This window comes from Wyeomyia smithii, chromosome 3, assembly GCF_029784165.1.
Source record: "Wyeomyia smithii strain HCP4-BCI-WySm-NY-G18 chromosome 3, ASM2978416v1, whole genome shotgun sequence".
Taxonomy (NCBI): domain Eukaryota; kingdom Metazoa; phylum Arthropoda; class Insecta; order Diptera; family Culicidae; genus Wyeomyia; species Wyeomyia smithii.
Genome location: NC_073696.1, coordinates 67646663 through 67666855, shown reverse-complemented (window position 1 = coordinate 67666855; position 20193 = coordinate 67646663). Strand labels below are relative to the sequence as shown.

At 37.0% G+C, this 20193-nt stretch overlaps 1 protein-coding gene across 3 annotated transcripts in view; it reads right to left on the bottom strand.

The window, feature by feature from the left end:
* Positions 1–20193, bottom strand: part of LOC129732733 (paxillin) — a 136238-nt gene that overhangs the window by 86996 nt on the left and 29049 nt on the right. For 2 of the 3 annotated variants that reach the window (XM_055693868.1, XM_055693876.1), the window contains exon 1: positions 5518–6169. The exons of the other annotated variant lie outside the window; for it this stretch is intronic. In XM_055693868.1, coding sequence (XP_055549843.1) covers positions 5518–5605 — 88 coding nt within the window. In that variant the 5' untranslated portion in view covers positions 5606–6169. Of the gene's footprint in view, positions 1–5517; positions 6170–20193 lie in introns of those variants that run through there. 3 annotated transcript variants of the gene reach the window in all.

The window sequence follows — 20193 nt, the reverse complement described above, 5'->3', positions numbered from 1 at the left end:
CGCAGCCTTTGCGCTGCCCCTACAGTGGGGGGTTTACTAAATAAAGTGAAAGTAAAAATTAGACAACTACAACAGAATTTGATTGCATCCCGCACAGAATGTCTGCTTGTGTTGATGCCAGAAAATTATTAACCTTCAATTATTTTTTATTTGCCTTGAAAAAAGCATGTTGCGGTTCAAAGTCGGTTGCTAATTACAACCTTTAAGCTGCCCTAACATTGGGGGAATTAAGATACACGGACAACATGCACTGTGGAAGCTATTTCACATTCAGTAAATTAGACGGGTGCGACAAATTTGAATTGCTAGGATGCAACACAGAATGCTTGCTTGCGTTGACAAAAATTATTAACTTTCAATGACTTGTTTATTTGCCTCTAAAAAGGCATTTTGATTTCCAAAACTGGATTTCCTGATGGCAATCATCATGCTGCCCCAACACGGGGGGAATAATGGCTGTCTGGCGACACACGCTGAGATAAACCGCGCTGCTCCTGAGACGTGGTGACCAACCACAGGGTTAGTGCTGCTGCTAAGGAAGGACGACTGCTGAAACAGGCTCTTATATAGGCCAAATAGCATGTTTTCAATTGCAAGGTATATGATCCTGTCGACCGTGCTTGGGAAGCAAGCATATAACGACCAATCAGAGGTCGAATTTTTCGTTTTGACAAGGCTTGACTATTTTCAATAGTACAATAGTGTGAATAATAAAATTACAATTATCTTATTTTGGGAAGAATCTTAGAAGATTTCGCAATCTATTGCTTCAAGAACGAAGGAAATCCATCGAATACTAACCGATTTATTAGCATTTGAAATTGGACATATTTTTCACTTTTTTCGATTTTAGATTTTCATTTCACATCCCTATGTAGCCGAACTTTCTGAGAGAAGTATTCTACTTCAAAAAGTTGAAAGTATGTAGTAAGATATATAATGTTAAAATAACAAGTAAAGAGCTAACCATAAAAAATCAGTACATATAATGTAAATATAACAAATAAAAGGCAAACAGTAAAAAATGGAGAGCACAGAATTTTAAAGTTTAAAGTAAATAGTAAACAGTAAAAAGTACAAAGCACAAAGTAAAAAGTAAAAGGTAAAAGTGAAAAGTAAAATGTAAAAAGTAAAAAGTAAAAAGTAAACGGTAAAATATAAGAAGTAAAAAGTAAACTGTAGAGAGTAAAAATTACAAAGGAAAAAGGAAAAAGTAAAAAGTAAAAAGTAAAAGGCAAAAACTAAAAACTAAAAACTAAAAACTAAAAACTAAAAACTAAAATCTAAAAAGTAAAAACTAAAAACTAAAAGTAAAAAGTAAAAAGTAAAAAGTAAAAAGTAAAAAGTAAAAAGTAAAAAGTAAAATGTAAAAAGTAAAAAATAAGAAGTAAAAAATAAAAAGTAAAAAGTAAAATGTGAAATGTAAAAAGTAAAAGGTAAAAAGTAAAAAGCATAAAGTAAATAGTAAAAAGTAAAAGTAAACAGTAAAGAGTAAAAAGTAAAAAGTAAAAAGTGAAAAGTAAAAAGTAAAAAGTAAAAAGTAAAAAGTATAAAGTAAAACGTGAAAAGTAAAAAGTGAAAAGTAAAAAGTAAAAAGTAAAAAGTAAAAAGTAAAAAGTAAAAAGTAAAAAGTAAAAAGTAAAAAGTAAAAAGTAAAAAGTAAAAAGTAAAAGGTCAAAAGTCAAAAGTAAAAGTAAAAAATAAAAAGTAAAAAGTAAAAAGTAAAAAGTAAAAAGTAAAAAGTAAAAAGTAAAAGAGTAAAAAGTAAAAAGTAAAAAGTAATAAGTAATAAGTAAAAAGTAAAAAGTAAAAAGTAAAAAGTAAAAAGTAAAAAGTAAAAAGTAAAAAGTAAAAAGTAAAATGAAAAAAGTAAAAAGTAAAAAGTAAAAAGTAAAAAGTAAAAAGTAAAAAGTAAAAAGTAAAAAGTAAAAAGTAAAAAGTAAAAAGCAAAAAGTAAAAAGTAAAAAAAAAGTAAAAAGTAAAAAGTAAAAAGTAAAAAGTAGAAAGTAAAAATAAAAAAGAAGAAAAACGTAAAAATTAATGTAAAAAGTAGAGAGTAAAATGTGAAAAATAAAAAGTAAAAAGTAAATTGTAAAATGTCAAACATAAAATGTAGAAAGAAAAAAAGTAAAAAGTAAACAACAGAAAGTTAAAATTTTAAAGTGAAAAGTAAAATGTAAAAAGTAAAACCTAAATTAATCCACCTAGCGGTCAGACCCAGCCTTTCTCATTCAATTTTTTATTTGTAAAAATAGATTTACATGAACGCTTCAATCCAATAAATGTATATTCACTCTTTAGGTTCTAAATTATTGATGTTGTAATCTTTACATATAAAAATGCAGTCAAGTCTGTCTGTCTGTCTGATCCATATAGGCCCGAAAACTACCGAACCGATCGACGTGAAAATTTGTATGTAGGGGTTTTTGATGCCGATAAAGGTTCCTATGATAGTTTAAGACCTCTGCCTCTTCTGGAAGGGAGGGGTCCCATACAAATGAAACACAAATTCATGCACATCTCGAAAAATAACCAAACAAATGAAACCGAATTTGGCATGTGGATGTTTTAAGGGGTAACTAATATGTCCATAATAGTTGGATGAAACACAAATTTGTGCACATCTCGAGAACTAATCAACCAAATGAAACAAAATTTGGCAGGTAAATGTTTTTAGAGGTAACAAATATGTACATAATGGTTTGAAACCCGACTCCCTCTTCTATAAGGGAGGGATCCCATGAAAATAAAACACAAATTTCGCACAGCTCAAGAACCAATCAAGAAAATACAACCAAATTTGGTATGTGAATGTTTTTAGAGGTAACAAATATGTCCATAATGGTTTGACGCCCCTCCCTCTTCTGGAAGTACATGTTTCTTCACAAATTTTTGCACATCTCGCGAACTAATCAACTAAATGGAACCATATTGGCAGGTGAATGTTTTAAGTGGTAACAAATATGTTCCATAATCGACCTCAGACAACATTTTGGATTGTAAGATGGCAACTTCCGGTTTCTGGAAAACAGCCGAAAATGGCCGATTTCCACCCAATATAATAATATCCGGATCTAGAATAATACACAGGAGCTAAAATCGACCACATGTAGCATTTTAAATTCTAAGATGGCGGCTTCCGGTTTCTGAAAACAGCAGAAAATGACCAAATACCACCCAGTATGAGTTTTTCTTTAACCAGTATGCCGTTCAAAATCCAGAAATTGTCTCCAAATGCCATTATGAAATCCAAAATGGCGACTTCCGGTGTTGGAAAAACAGCGGCAAATGACCAAATACCACCCAATATGGGTATTTCCGGAACCGTAATGATGCACTGGAGCCACAAATTGACTACAGACAACATTTTGAATTGTAATATGGCAACTTCCGGTATCTTGAAAACAGCCTGAAATGGACGATTCCCATTAAATATTAGTATTTCTGGAACCAGGAAGATGAACAGAAGCTAAAAATTGATCACAGACACAATCTTGAATTTTAAGATGGTGACTTCCGGTGTCTGGCAAACAGCCGGAAATGACCAAATACCATTCAATATGAATGTTTTCGGAACCAGAATTACGCCCAGATGACAGAAATTGATTTCACAGGCAATTTTAAAGTCCAAAATGACGACTTTCGGCTTCTGAAAAACAGTCCAAAGTGACCAAATATCACCCAACATGAGTTTTTTTTAACCAGTATCCTAAATACCATTTTGAAATCCAAGATGGCGACTACCGGTTTGTGAAAAACAGCCCAAAATAAACAAATACTATCCAATATGAGTATCTCTGGAACCAGAATGATGCAAGGAGCTAACAATTGGCCTCAGGCACCATTTTGAATTGCTAAATGGCAACTTCTAGGAAACAGTCGAAAATGACCGAATAATACTCAATATGGATATTTCCGTAAACGTGATGATGCATAGAAACCAAACATTGACCCTGGACACTATTTTGAATTTGAAGACGACCACTTTTAGTTTCTGGAAAACAACCAAAAATACCTCCCAATATGAGTATTTTCGGTGTCAGATTGATGCCAGAAAATTTGCTGAAAATGACCGAATACCACCCAATATGAATATATTCAGAATTAAGGCTATGTACAGAAGCCAAAAGACGAGGATGTTGTCATTTCGATAAAACCAATCATTTCAAACGATTTGTTATTTGACATTGATTATATCCTATGGACGATTCGTCGTGCATTTGCAGACTTCAAACAAACCGCAAGGAATCAATGAACTTGGAATGTTCAAATAGTACGACACCACATTTAAATTATATTGAGGCCACATATATCGATCAAAGCAGGTATAGTTTTAAATAGTCTTTGAATTTCTCTTCTTTCCATAACTTTTGAGCCACATATCAAATTGTTATGAAGTTTGTTATTTGTAAGTTTGAGAGATGACTCGTTTGTATGACACTAGTTATGTTCAAATAAGTCATGTAATCTTTGAGATAATAGACTTTCGTTGTTTTATTAAAAATTTTAAGTTCGATTATAATCAAATGAAATGGGAACGTGTAGGGCAGCCAAACTTTGAAACCACGTGTTCAATCATAATTCATCAGTTAACCCTTAACTAGCCCGCTCATCTGATAATAATAATCAAATCGGTTGTGTAGTTTCTGAGATAATGAAGTTTCGTGATTTTCACAAGTCGGCACATTACAAATGAAGTTACAGTTCGATTACAGTGAAATTCAATAGGGTATTCTGAGGCAGTTAGACCATTCATTTGACACTAATTTAGTGGAAATCTGGTCGGCCATCTCTGAGAAAAGTGAGTGAGTCCAAGTAGTCTTCGGAATATGTTCCTTTCCATACAAATCCAACATACATTTCCAACAAATCAATTGGGTCTTATGGGGCAACAAGACCTTCCATTTGACACTGATTTAATGAAAATCGGAAAATCGAAAAACATTTGAACCACAAGTTCAATCTTTATGAAATTCAAAACTTAAGGGTTTTCTAGGTAGCCGTTCTTTTGAGACCAATTTTGTTCAAATCGGTTGTGTAGTTTCTGAGATATTGATGTTTCATGATTTTCACATTTTTAAGCATAACCTCTAAACTAAAAATCCGACTGCAATGAAATTCAATAGGGTCTTATGGGGCAACAAGACCTTTCATCTGCAATTAATTTCATGAAAATCGGTCCAGCCATTTCTGAGAAAAGTGAGAGAGAATAAAAATCTGCACATACACACACACACATACAGAAAATGCTCAGCTCGTCGAGCTGAGTCGAGTGATATATGCCATTCGGCCCTTTGGAGCACTTTTATACTTTCGGTTTTGCAAGTGATTGCTATGCCTTTCTAGGAGAAAGGCAAAAAGTAAAGCGTAACTAGTAAAAATTCAAACTCAGAAAGTGAAATTTTTTTTTTTTATTATAAAAAAGTCAACGATTAGTTTATTATGGCAAAAGTAATTATGAACATGAAAGCGTTGTTAAATCGAATTACTAATTTAAAACATGATTTACAAACTCACATCCAGGTGCGATTCCCCGTTCTCGCAAAGTACACCGATAGGGCTGCCGTGCTCCAGGATCCCACTTTCCGTAACAGGTCCGATCCATCACTATTCTGCTTAGCTATTAAGTTTCACAACCCGCAATATCACCACGCGTCTCCATACATCATGCCGACACACATCAAAGCACCGCAAAAGTGTTTTATTTTGATGGTTGCACTCACTCCCGAATAACGCCGACCGTTTTGTGGTGAAAATTTTAATTTACACACTAGATTCACCTTTTCAACCGTCATAAATTATTCGCTACCGTATTGAATGAATTAACTCCTGTGGCACAATCAATCTAAAAATACGGGACGGTATGAAACCTCTCAACTTTTGGCTCGATGTGATGCGTCTGCCGGTTGTTGGCTTCTGCGGCGGCACTATGAAGCAAGGCAAGGCTAATAATTTTTGGTCTTCCGCATAACAAACGTCATTAAAAAAGGAGACAGCTCTAGCCTCAATATGTTCCTTCGCTGGTAATTAGACAAGTTGCTGCTGTAAACGTACGACTGGTAGGCAAATATCACATTTCGCAAGAATCACTGCCCCATGATTTCGCGCTTTCGCTGGGAACGTTATTCTAACATACGCTCATCACAACATGCTATAGGCTCATCAACCCAGTACTACTGGAAGGTAATCATTTGCCAACTTTTAATTTTCGATACACATAAATAAAAACAACAACGGCGTGGATCAACCACACCTGTACTAACCACCCGCCACCCACAGAGAAAAACACACCACTTTTCGGCGGATGTGACAGGAACCACTTGTTTCTTTTCGGCGACCAGCCAAACGCGAAATGTTGACTCATCCGCTCACCGTGTATCGACCGAATACTGACCAAACCGTCTAGTAGAAACAACGTTCGAGTAACTGACTACATCTTTTCCCTTTAGAACCAAGATCAACCCACGTCAACACAACATGCCGGGCCGCCTTTACTTGACCAGCAGGCAGCAGCTCGTTGTTGATCGTTGATACTTTCCTTGACGACGACGACAACGACGACAACGAGGACGGTGTTTTTCGCTTTTCCACTTTTCCTGCTATCTGCTTGTCTCGCACTCAATGCCCACGAGCGCGGCGGCGCTCAATCAACGCAACGCAGCGAGGGCCGGGAGCATTTTCAAACCACAAGATTTAATTTCTTTTTCAAAATAATGGCGAGCTGTATTTTTGCCAGTTTCAGCTCGATTCCGAAAAGAAATTGGATCATTTTCGTGTGTTGTTTTTCTTGTTTGTTAGATGGTGCTACTGGGTTACAAATGGGCCGGCCATACGACCGCGCGTTTTATTTATTCGCACGCGCGCTTGCTGGGACGTTCACATCTGGGCCAGCTTTCCAAGACACAGTGGAGTTGGGCGAATGGTCAAAATCAAATGACAGCATAGAGATCTGAGCACATTTTCACTCTACTAAGAAACCATAGAACCTAGCAATGATTAACACAATCTGGCCTATGAATAAACGACAACACATGAAAATTAAAGCAAAATATTTGATTTCATGAGCTATAAACTTCTGACTTAACTGACTTTTGAACTTCTGACTGACACAAAAAATGGCGGAATCTACGTGAAAAAGTGTTTGCAAAATAGGTTGTTACCCTTGATTTGAAAGCATTACAATCGTACAATCTTTTGGCTCGATCTTGCTTGCTGTCATTGCTCTAAGGATGCGGTAGAGTGGTATAAATTCAATAATGTCTCATGTATACCAAAACAGATGAATCCACCAAACTGGCCTGAAGGTAAGAAAATAGATAAAACCAGCGGAAAATGTTGAAAAACTCCAGAAAGATTGGCCGAAAATGGTGAAAATGATCAGCGAAAGCACAGTGCAGAAGCTTATAAGTGGTGCTAAGAAACGCTAGAGAACTCGCGTGCCCTTCCAAATGTAATACAAATTAAATTATATTTGGAGAGAAAACATTCTTATAAAACATATTTGAGAATACAATGATCAAAAAATCCTGATATTTTTTATTTAAGAATAAAAGTGTATTAATAATTTAAATTCAGGTCGCGTATCTTCGTATGAAAACTTTTAAAAATATTGTTGTCCTGGACACTATGGATACGTCAAAAATAGTAGTTAGAAGAGGGAAAAAAAAAACATTTCAATTTTCTTCTACAATTCTCCTTCGCCTTAGAGGTTTTCTATTTTTTCGCAAATTTCATTTTAGACGAAGTGCTGAGACTATTTAACAAAAAATTTGTGTAGGTACTAACAATTATTCTACCGAGAGTAGAAAGTTAGTGAACAAGTTTTTTTTCAAAAACGAATCTTGTACAGCCATACCGAAAATCCTCTCCTCTCGATACGTGAACTCGCAAAAAATCCCAATTTTCCCAAAAACCACAGTCCACGATGTGTTGAAAAAGTTTTCTGAATGTTCAAGTGTCGAATGGGAACCAAGAAGTACCAAAAATATTGGTCTTGCGGGTGGCCATAGAACTATCCGCACGATCAATTTTTTTTTATAGACCGTTCCGATAATTATAAATACACTTACGATCAACCGTCATTTCAAATAACGTGCAGTATTCAACCAAACGTTGGCTGCGTCCTGTTGTTTACATCCAAAAGAAACAGATGCTGTCATTTTTTCTAACATTTAGTGCGAAATTTTGAAAATGCGTGGCCTTTCTCCCGAGCAAAGAAAGCGAATTGTGCACAAATGGGGCACCGTGAGTGGTTTTTCTATAAGAAAATTAGCCAGAGAAGAAGGTAGAAGTGTCGGAGCAGTTCAAACCGCATTGCGGAAGTATTGTGAAGAGTGCACATTTACTGATGCCCCAAGACGTGGTAGAAAACCCGGGCCTGTTGATCCCACAATGGACAAAAAGGTTACGGAATACTACAAGCGGCATCCTTCAGTACCAGTACGAGATGTGGCGAGAAAGCTTGGATCCTCGGCGAGTAACGTTATGCGTGCCAAGGGAAGAATGGGTCTGCAGACCCGTCGGAAGAAAAAGCAGCCAAAACGAAATCCAAAACAAGCTGAATCTGTGAAACCGAGAGCTCGAAAGCTTTTTGACAAACTTCTGACCAAAAAATGGGGTGTGTTATCATAGATGACGAAACCTACATAAAACTGGACTATAAGACTCTGCCAGGACCGCAATTTTATACATCACTGAAGGGAAAGGATGTCCCTGGACCAGTGGAAGCCATTTACACCGAAAAATTCGGCAAGAAGGTAAAGGCTTGGCAGGCTATTTGTGAATGTGGGAAAATATCTCGTCCATTCATTACGAATGACACAATGAATGGTAAAATTTACGTGAAAGAGTGTTTGCAGAAAAGGTTGTTACCCATGGTTAAGCAGCATAACAATCCTCCAATCTTTTGGCCCGATCTTGCTCCCTGCCATTACTCTAAGGATGCACTAGGGTGGTATAAAACAAATAATGACACATGTGTCCCAAAGAGAGATGAATCCTTCAAACTGCCCTGAAATTCGCTCTATTGAAATTTTTTGGGCTTCGACCAAGGCAAAGCTGAGGAAATATGTCAAACCAGCGGACAATGTTGAAAAACTTAAAAAAGATTGGCTTAAAGTGGTAAAAATGGTCGGAGAACACACTGTGCAAAAGCTTATGAGTAGTGTTAAGAGAAAAGTTAGAGAACTCGCGTATCCTACGAAAAATATTCCCGACTTGAATTGAAACTGGAAAGAAAACACTTATTATCTATATTTCAAAATAAAATGACTTGAAAAATCCTGTATTTTTTGTTTTATTCAAGAAAAAAGATGTATTTATAATTTTCGGAACACTCTATAAAGGTGAAGAAGATTTTGGAGGGAAATTCGAACCTCTCTATCCGAACTTTGGCTTGAAAAGTAGGAATGTTACCAGAATTCGTTTAGAAATTAAAAAAGCGTTTCGGTTTGGAGTCCTACAAAGTCAATAAAGTTCCCACCCGCGATATAAAGCAGAAATTGATGGTAAAACCACGTGCTCGAAAATTGTACTGCAATTTTTTGATAAAATTTTCATCCGTCGTAATGGACGTGAAAGACTTCAAACTACTTCCAGGACTGGCTTATTATACTGCAATAAACAGAAGTAATACCGAAAAATATTTCAGGACAAAAATGGCTGAATTCCCCAAGAAATATCTTGTTTGGCAAACAGTTAGTACCTGTGACAGAAAAAGCTCTCCTTTAATCATCAGTGAACTTGGATACAATAAATACTATCGTGCTTGAATCATTCTGTCTCCTTCTATGGTATTTGGAACTCCTAGAAGCGGAAAACAATCAGCAGCGTTTCTATGGAAAACTTGTATACGCGAGTGGAAATAGTTGAACGATACTTGATGAATCAAAGAACACATTTGCATGAAATATTGCTAGTGAGTGAAAATTTCCATGCTTGATCATCACAAGCACAATCCACAATTAATTTTACCAGGAGTGTCTACAGAAACGATTGCTGCCTTTCTGGAAAAGCCACGATGTTAATCCTTTGTTTAGGCAGCATGTCCCTATGCTAATTCCGTGATGGAGTGGTACAAAGCCAATAATCTCAATGTATCAAAAATCACCAATTCCCCCAACTGACCACAACTGCGCCTAATCGAAAGATAAAGGGCTCTGATGAAGCCAAGCCATTGGCATCCCTATACCGAGTAACAGTAAACGACAATGAACTCATGTCCTGGGCTCGAACCCATTTGTGTCCGCTGTCAGCTGTTAGATAGAGGTGTATGAAGGTTGGCGGTGATACGCTATCTCGTTGAGATCTTAGCCTTTAAAACATAGCGCGATGCCATAGGGCAGGAAGAAGCGGCCGCTTTCCGGTAAGAAACAGGATGTCGAAGATGGCAGGGGCGTAGCCAGAATTTCCTTCTGGGGGAGTTGTGATAAAACAATTTAAATTATGAGAATATTGAGGAGAAAAGCAAATTGAGAGAGAGTAATTCAAATCAATGGGATTAATGAAACAGTTCAGCAAGCTCACGGCACGGGTTGTGTTGTAGTTATTAGGGATATAAGTGCGGGAGAATATTAATAGGAGAGAACAACGTTTTGACAATCAAAGAAAAAATTATAGACAAAAAACTGATTTTAAGGAGGGGTGTTCCACAAAAAATTTGTCGTGCTCAACGTACAGATAGGACATCGCAGTATTCAGCAATTGTTTTTTTTTTTCAAAATTTTCCACAACTTTGCTGAAGGAAGCAATCCGGTATATTGAAAATTAGAAAAAATATTTTTTTGATCTAACTGTTAGGTGGATTGATCGAAAAACTAAAAACCCCAAAAGCAAGGCCTTGTTCTATGAAACAATTTTGCTGAAGACATTGAGTACATAAAAACAATTTTTCATAGTCAAATCTAGACCGGTCACGATTTTTCGAATTTAGACCACTGTGCACTGTGGAATTTTCAAATAAATCTTTCCACCAATTGTAAATGTCTTGGAATATAATACTTGGAATGTGTAGAAACTATTCTGGAAGTTGTTTCATGAAATTGTGTCTGGAAAACGTGCTTTACATTGAGTATTTCGTCGTTTTTATATCACTTTTTCATTTGGCATTTCGTACTTTACGACCTTCAAAAAGGCATTACTCAAAAATGTACCGTACGATGATTTTGAAATTTTGACCAGACATTCTGGACGTCATAACGAATCGAATGGTGTACTCAGATTCTTTGGTGCATTTTTATAATAACGGTCTGTGGGAGCACCGTGCGGACCTTACGCAGACTGTAGACCTGGCGAACTGCGAACATGAACCGAGTGGAGTACACCAAATGTCTTAAAAATTTTACAAAACTTCGAGATTTGGTGTTGTCTCTAGGAAAATTGTTTTAAAGATTGCTTTTCCTGGGAGCCAGAAAATTTTCAAGCTTAAAAACTCTTTCACAAACTCGATTTTTCTCAAAAAAAAAAATTTGTTTGTGGTACCACAGAGTTTGAAGCATTTCTTAGACACTAAGTTTCAAAAAAAATCGATTCCGGTAATTTTATGAGAAACAATTGAACTTCTTTATCAAAAACTGTGAAACTTTGATTGCAGTGCTACATTCTGATTCGGAACTCAACTTTCTGTTTATTATACATCGACTTCGCAGCCAACTATTTTAGTGTACAGGACAATTGCGGGGACAAAAGCGCTACGATCCTACTGACACTAAAAGTCTTTCCCGGTTGGTTGCATATCCCGAGCTAAATACTGCATAGGGACTTGTTTTGAGGCAGGGTTTTTAATCCTACCGCTAAACGAAACTCGAAGGCCAAATTTCACCTTGTCGACTTTGGGTCATTCCATACGAAGTGTACATGCCACTTGGACTCGACCATAACAGATTTTGTTCAAAGTTGGGGGAATTATTCATCTACTGTCTCTTTAGAAAAATCCCAATTTTGGTGTCTATTGGAATACCCCCCGCTCTCCAGGACCCCCCTCTTTATTGCAAAGTCGCGCAATTTTTGTCAAAAATCTCTTTTTTCTTTTTCTTACAACTCATATACGTAAGATGTCCGAAAAATACTGATTGATGATTTTTGAAGAAAATAAACCAAGGAATCCAGAAAAAATATAAGTTTTGACCGGAAGTGTTGCCAGATAAATTATTTTTGTATTTGAAAACTAAATTTACATTTTTCGGCAAATGCAGCCATTTTTATTTTAAATTTGATAATTTCATCGTGTTCCTTGGAAAATTTTACATAAGCAACAACTATCATCCCGAGGTAATGAGCCAATCTCGAGATATAACATTTTTACGAAAAAAGTTGTAAATTTCGTAATTATTTTATTTTATAATTTATAGACGTAAGACACCCGAAAAATAGTGATAGGTGAATTTCGAGGAAAATAAACCAAGGAATCCAGAAAAAATATTGTTTTCGCCCGGAAGTGTTGCCAGATAGATTATTTTAAAATGTATGCATGTATTCTAAAATAAATTAGGATTTCTCGGCCAATGCAGCTAATTTTATTTTAAATTTGATGGTTTCATCGTGTTTCTCAAAAAATCTTACGTATGAAGCACTTACCACTCCGTGGTAATATGAGCCAATCTTGAGATATAACATTTTTAGAAAAATTAATTACGAAATTCAGAACTATTTTCGTAAAAATGCTATATCTCGAGATTGGCTCATATCACCACGGGGTGATATGTGTTTCTTACGTATAATTTTCCAAGAAATACGATGAAACCATCAAATTTGAAATAAAGTTAGCTGCATTTGCCGAAAAATGCAAATTTAGTTTTAAAATACAAAAATAATATATCTGGCAACACTTCCGGTCAAAGTAATATTTTTTCTGGATTCCTTGGTTTATTTTCTTCAAAATTCACCTATCATTATTTTCCGGGTGTCTTACGTCTATAAATTGTGAAAAAAATAATTACGAAGTTTACAACTTTTTTCCTCTATAGTGATGAGCAATGAAAATGACCCTCGCAGTGGACTATCAAGGGATTTGAGAATACCGGACACAGTGAAAAAAAGACAAAATGATGTTGGATAGTTCGTCGACTGAAGGTGCGTAAGCTAGCAAACACATAAGGCGTATCAACCACTGGGGGATGCCCGATTTTTCAAATATTTTTTTATTTTTGTGCGGTTGTTTTTGAATATTTTGCATGGTTTGGTTCAGCTTCGTATTAAATTATTTGACTCACAGAGCCCATTGAACATCACAAAAAAGTGAATTTTTCTCATAATTTTAGGATAAAACCCTTCAAAACACATATAAAAAATTTTTGTGATCAAAAACTGCAATTTTTACTGCAAAGCAGGATTCAAGACGAAAATTTACATGAAAAAAGATCCTTGATATCTTATCGGGGGGCTGAGATATTGGCGTTTTTACATGTGATGAAAAACTATGCATTTTGTCAAAAATGCCATTAAAGCTAAATATCTCCATTGCCGGTGTTTTATTCTGCCGTTTGTGCGAATAATTTCCTAAATAGTGATTCAAATGTTGATTATACCCATAAGGTATTTTCGGAGAAGTTTCAGGATATTCAAAAATGCATCTTTTAATGTAGAAAGATGGGTGATCAATCCACCTATGAGTGAGATTAAAAATTTACTTTTAAATCAGAATAAAATAGATGCAAGGTGTCTTCGACAAAGTTTTAGGTTATCTTAAAACAAGAAATTTTACCGAAGACACCATGTTTCTACTTCTTACATATTACGAGTAACATTGAGTTTTCTATTAGAAGGTACTAAAAATCACAATTTCCGTTCTAACATTTTTCGCAGATTTTTCCGAATTTTCAAAGCTTCTACTAAGTTATCAGCCATCCAAAAATGCATTTGTTTTCTGAACATTGTTATATTTTATCTCCTAAAATAAAACAGTTACTCAACATATTTGTTAAAATGCATAATTTTCCATCACATAAAAATGCCAATATCTCAGCTCTCCGATAAGATATCAAGTATCTTTTTTCATGTAAATGTTCGTCGTGAGTCCCGCTTTGCAACGAAAGTTTCAGTTCTAGATCAAAATTTTCATCTTTGTATTTTGAAGGGTTTTATCTTAAAATTATGAGAAAAAAAATTTTTTTTTGTGATGTTCAATAGGCTCTGGAAGTCACAAAACTGAATGCAATGCTGAACTGAACCATGCAAAATCAAAAACAACCCCACAAAAATAAAAAAATATATGGAAAAATTTAGGAATCGAACAGAATTGAAAAAAGGGCAAAAGAGTGGGTTTGTAGCTTGAAAAAGTCATTTTTTCATAAATCACGTTTGGGCAACCTGAAAACAATTTTTTAGAAAGTCAAAATGTTCTACAAAAATGCTATAAATAACATTATCTTTCAATTTAGGGCTGAGCACCTTGACTTTTTCAACATCGATTTTTTTGGGACACTTTAATCAACAACCAGTATTATGCGAGCTTACTGGAGCGTTTGAATATATAAAAAAAAATCACAAGAAGGTTGTATGCAAAGCCACGACCGCAAGGTTGAAGTAGAATACTTTTACAAGAAAGATAACCCGGCTGCTTGCGTGTCAGTCATTTTTTCTAGTAAATAAACGTTGACCGTTCATTAGCAGTATTGTAATTTCTTTTTGTCTGATATTTTGAATGAAGTTCATTGAATATTTTTGAATTTTGTGCAAATGAGAAGTTGAGATGCTGCGGAATTGTAATATGCACATTTAATACGACATCATTAAACGGGAACGGAACAAAGGCTACGGTTATGCAGAACGCGAATGCCAGCGCGATGCGATTCGCCTTACCGTGGTGAAATGTACAGCTCTTTTTAAGGCGAAGTAGAGCTATACATTTCAACAGATTTCGTCTTGCCGAATCGCATCGCGCCGTTATTTGCGTTCTGCATGACCGTAGCCAAACACTAAGCGACGCAAACACGTAATAATAATCAGAGTATGCATGTAGATGAAGAAAATTAACTTTGGATTATAGCGCAAAACGAGAAAATATTAACTCTTCAAATAATCATTTGTGTTCTTCAAATTTCAGTTGTTCAATTTAATATCCGATGAAATGTGTGTTTATTATCTGATGAAGCTCTTATATAGGCCAAATGATGCATTCCCAATTTACTAGGTCCATAACTCTGCCGACCGTGCTTGTGAAAGCGCGGTATAACGACCAATCAGAGGTCGAATTTTGTGTTTTGACAAGGCTTAAGAGTTTTCAATAGTACAATAGTTCGAATGATAAAATTGCAATTTCATGCATTTGGTAGGAATCTTAGAAGGTTTTCTAATCAATTGCTGCAAAAACGAAGGAAATCCATCGAAAACTAACCGGTTTATTAGCATTTGAAATTTTTCTCAATTTTTTCAGTTTTAGATTTTCATTTCACACCCTATGTAGCCGAACTTCCTGAGAGAAGTATTCTAATTCAAAATTAAATCTTCATTAATTCATTTGTTGTCCTTATAAGGACAATTGTTCAATTTATCATATGATGTAGTGTTTTTTTTACATCTCTGTGTTACCTCGATAGTGAGGACTAAGGCGCACGGTCAACACAATGAGAAAGGTGTTTTCACATTGAAAACTAGACACGGCTTTACTGGAGGAAGTGTTAGCAAATGCATCTACCGCTAATACCACCGCTATCATACGAAAGCCCGTCGTTTCATGTGGGGAATATCAAGAACGAAAAATGACGCGCGTCTAAGCATAACCCGAACTGTTTCGCCGTGCTGCTCCCATTTACCTTTACATCGGCCTCAGGGAAGTAGCGGCTGCATCTGCATCTACCGCTGAGGCTGTCACTATACTGCTATTGGTACCAAAAGCTATTAGCTCTTCAAATAAGTGTTTTATTTGTTCTCAAAAGAACAATTGTTCAATTCAAAATCGGATTTACGCAATCGCATCTCTGTAATATTACCGACAATAATATTCTTCTGAACAAAATGATACAACTTTCCCATTAGGCCTCTGCCATAATAGACGCGAAAAGCAACGCGAACCGATTCGCTCGGCTGTAGGTTAATGTACAGCCATCAGTAGAGCTGTACAGAAAGTTGCTGGCTGATGTATTCACTGTATGCAAGCCTGCTGCTGATGCTTCCCGCTACCACACTGAAACAGTATTTTAGTGAACGTAGTGTCGTTGCATCAGCTGACCCTGCTACTATCGATGCTGATATACCCGCTGCAACAGCTACGCTATGCATAGCCAGCCACAGTTGTGGCCGCTTTACGCTGGCCCAACTGCTGAGCAACTGCAACGCTATCCGTAGCCATGCCACAGTTGTGGCCGCCATTGGTACCCGCTGTACCTGCTTCTGCTGGCCCTGCTGCTATCGATGGTGAGATCCGCTGAAACTGCTACGCTTATCCGCAGCCATGCCACAGTTGTGGCCGCTATCTGCTATCGATGGTACCCACTGCTCGCTGCTGCTAAGGGAGAACTGCTGTCGTCGCTGTTCAGAACTATTATGAGCGACTTCGACTAAAACAGGCTCTTATATAGGGATGAAAATAGGAATGAATTATTTTACGTACGTGGTGGAATGATATAACTTGAAAAATATGTGTGACTTCATTCCGGCTCAGAGCGATCATTTGATAAGCTCCACCTCTTTTTTCAGTTTCTAAAGTTTTTCCTCAGTTTCGTAGCACGGATGCACAAAAATGAATTCTTGTCGAGCCGGACCGATAGCAATCTCATTGAAGCAACAAAATAACATGTTTTGTGTCGTGTTGTGCAGCTTGGTTGAAGAGAATGTTCCCGTCCCCGTGTCGCATGTAAGCAGATTATTGCGTTCAGTAGACATTAGATAGTGTATCCAGCGAATAAACACCGATGGTGCTCTCACACACGCGACGGTTTGAACCCGTATCTTATTGCGGTTTGTAACATCAAGCGATTTCGTTTGCTCGCTGTTGCGTGTTGCATCATGTTGCAACTTGGCAGCTGGGTGACGACGAAATTCTGGTCATGCTGATTGATTGAATCGACTTCATATTAGCTCTGCATAGTCGAACTAACTGCTTTTGTTAATGCGTACTAACAGGGCAGTTAATTATTCAATGTCGGTTATGCTGATCGCAGCCTTTGCGCTGCCCCTACAGTGGGGGGTTTACTAAATAAAGTGAAAGTAAAAGTTAGACAACTACAACAGAATTTGATTGCATCCCGCACAGAATGTCTGCTTGTGTTGATGCCAGAAAATTATTAACCTTCAATTATTTTTTATTTGCCTTGAAAAAAGCATGTTGCGGTTCAAAGTCGGTTGCTAATTACAACCTTTAAGCTGCCCTAACATTGGGGGAATTAAGATACACGGACAACATGCACTGTGGAAGCTATTTCACATTCAGTAAATTAGACGGGTGCGACAAATTTGAATTGCTAGGATGCAACACAGAATGCTTGCTTGCGTTGACAAAAATTATTAACTTTCAATGACTTGTTTATTTGCCTCTAAAAAGGCATTTTGATTTCCAAAACTGGATTTCCTGATGGCAATCATCATGCTGCCCCAACACGGGGGGAATAATGGCTGTCTGGCGACACACGCTGAGATAAACCGCGCTGCTCCTGAGACGTGGTGACCAACCACAGGGTTAGTGCTGCTGCTAAGGAAGGACGACTGCTGTTGTCGCTGTCTAGAACTATTATGAGCGGTTCCGGCTGAAACAGGCTCTTATATAGGCCAAATAGCATGTTTTCAATTGCAAGGTATATGATCCTGTCGACCGTGCTTGGGAAGCAAACATATAACGACCAATCAGAGGTCGAATTTTTCGTTTTGACAAGGCTTGACTATTTTCAATAGTACAATAGTGTGAATAATAAAATTACAATTATCTTATTTTGGGAAGAATCTTAGAAGATTTCGCAATCTATTGCTTCAAGAACGAAGGAAATCCATCGAATACTAACCGATTTATTAGCATTTGAAATTGGACATATTTTTCACTTTTTTCGATTTTAGATTTTCATTTCACATCCCTATGTAGCCGAACTTTCTGAGAGAAGTATTCTACTTCAAAAAAAAAAAACAAGAAGAAACGGCCACGTTTAGGAAAGTGTTTGCATCATCTGACATAAATTTTGAGATGCTTTCTGTTTCCTAAATCTTGCTTCTCCCCTGATTATCCTCCGGTTGAAAAATAAACATGTTTCTAAATTTTCGGTGTTTCGTTTGTCTAACTAAAGACTCTTGAGACAGCCCTCGAATAAAACAAATAATTCTAAATACATTATTTTTTTTCTCAGCCACACTAATTAGCAGTCACAATATTTTTACTAGTTTCAAAATCGTTATAAAGCAGTGTGTTAATGAACGAGATTTCCCACACACAAGACCCTGCCACAAGAAATATGTTGTGTAACGTACATGGAAACTTTATCTATTTCATTCGCTTTTCTTCATATCGTAAATCCGTTTCAGTTCTACCACTCATCAGGAGGAAGAAATAGAAAAGATTCTTTTTCGACGCTTGTTAAGCCACGTGTTTAACTATCCGCGTTGCAAGCAATCAACAGAAGTAGCTTCGACTACCAGAGTAGTAGGTACCCATTGACACTAGCGCCCTCTGCTATTGACACTAGCACGCCGAAAACAAGTCGTTTTCGTTGGCTTACAAGTTTACGAGTGAATTTGTTGTCGACAGCCGCTACCCGACGATGTGGCCGTAGTCGTCAAACCGTCTCCTCGCGCGTTTTTTCAAATCAAACCCGCTAATAAGTTGTCGAAAATAAGAACAAGCAACAATACTCATTTGTTTAAAATAGTACTTAACACCGGTTTTCATGATTAAAAAAACTGATCATCATGTTTCACAATTACCACTGCATTTCTATCTTGTCAAATTGCATGTCCTCCGATAGTAAAAATAGTCATTCGACGTATTACCGGACTTGTCTATCTCAGACTTTGTTTATACTGACGCCAATGCAAACAAGAAAACCTTGGCTGGGCTGCATGTGTGCCAACCAAGCGTCGCCAATGTCACCATCCCACGCAGCAGTAACAACGGTTTTTGCCTACGGTTGGCACATGCTAACAAAAACCAAACAGTCGTGATTCGAATGAAAGTCACTAAACGCAACAGGGATGGGCGTAGAATATTCACACAAGCCTGAGATCGCGTAGCAGAAAATGAAACAAAACATCAAACGCACTCGCTCTGCCGGTATCGTATTTTTATCTCGATGATAACAACGGTCCATCGGCAAGCTTACACACCATCCACGAATAACACACAAACAATGACGTCCAAAACGGTTTTACTTCGTAGGTGTATTAGGCAAACGATTTGCGACCGGGGATTTCCGATTGCTGCCAACGCCAGAAGAAGACTGACACGGCCAGCGGAAGCCGGTTTCAGGTGCCCTTTCCCATACATATATCCACGATAACAAGGGTTCATGCATCGATCATAAATAACTTCCGAACCCCAAATGAATATGAAACTGTCGTAACTTCTAATACAGCATTAATACAAGAAGGCTCTTCTTACCTCAGCAGCTACGTTCGGAAAAAAGAAATCGACATAGGACATGGGAAATCCACTCCACACAAAGCTTCTAATGTCATCGACATTTCCATTAGCTCACAACAAACGCAACTGTTATATAATTTTTCAAACATTTTTATTTATTTTTTTGCAATTTTTTATAATTTTTCACTGTTTTATTACAATTAGCTCCTTCCATCCTCTATCTCTTACTCTCAACAGCTCTCTTCCTCTCTTTCGCTCGTTCACGATGCACGAAGTATTTCCGCTGTTTGTTTGCATGATGCAGTGGTATTATACCGTTTCGCTTCCTGCTTCTAACCGGTTGCATCAACGAGCGCGTCTTGTAAGTCTGTTGTGTGACTGGGTGTTGTGTGTATGCTGAAATGCTACTACGCTCACTCCGTACACTCCCTACCGCTTGTTCTGCGTGATCTTACGAATGACCTCTAATAGTGTTCCCCACTAGTGCACTTGCTCTAAATACGAGAATTCATTTTCTACACAGCTGTCCTTCTGGATATCACGGTACAGCAGCCTCTGACAGATCAGAGGCCCATTTTACCCGATTTCCCATTATTTCTGCGCTGATCAGAAGTAGTGGCCAGCAGAGAAGAATTCGAAAAAAACTGTGAAAACGAAAGGGATTTTTGATGTCTAGTTTCCAGATTGAGTTGATAAAT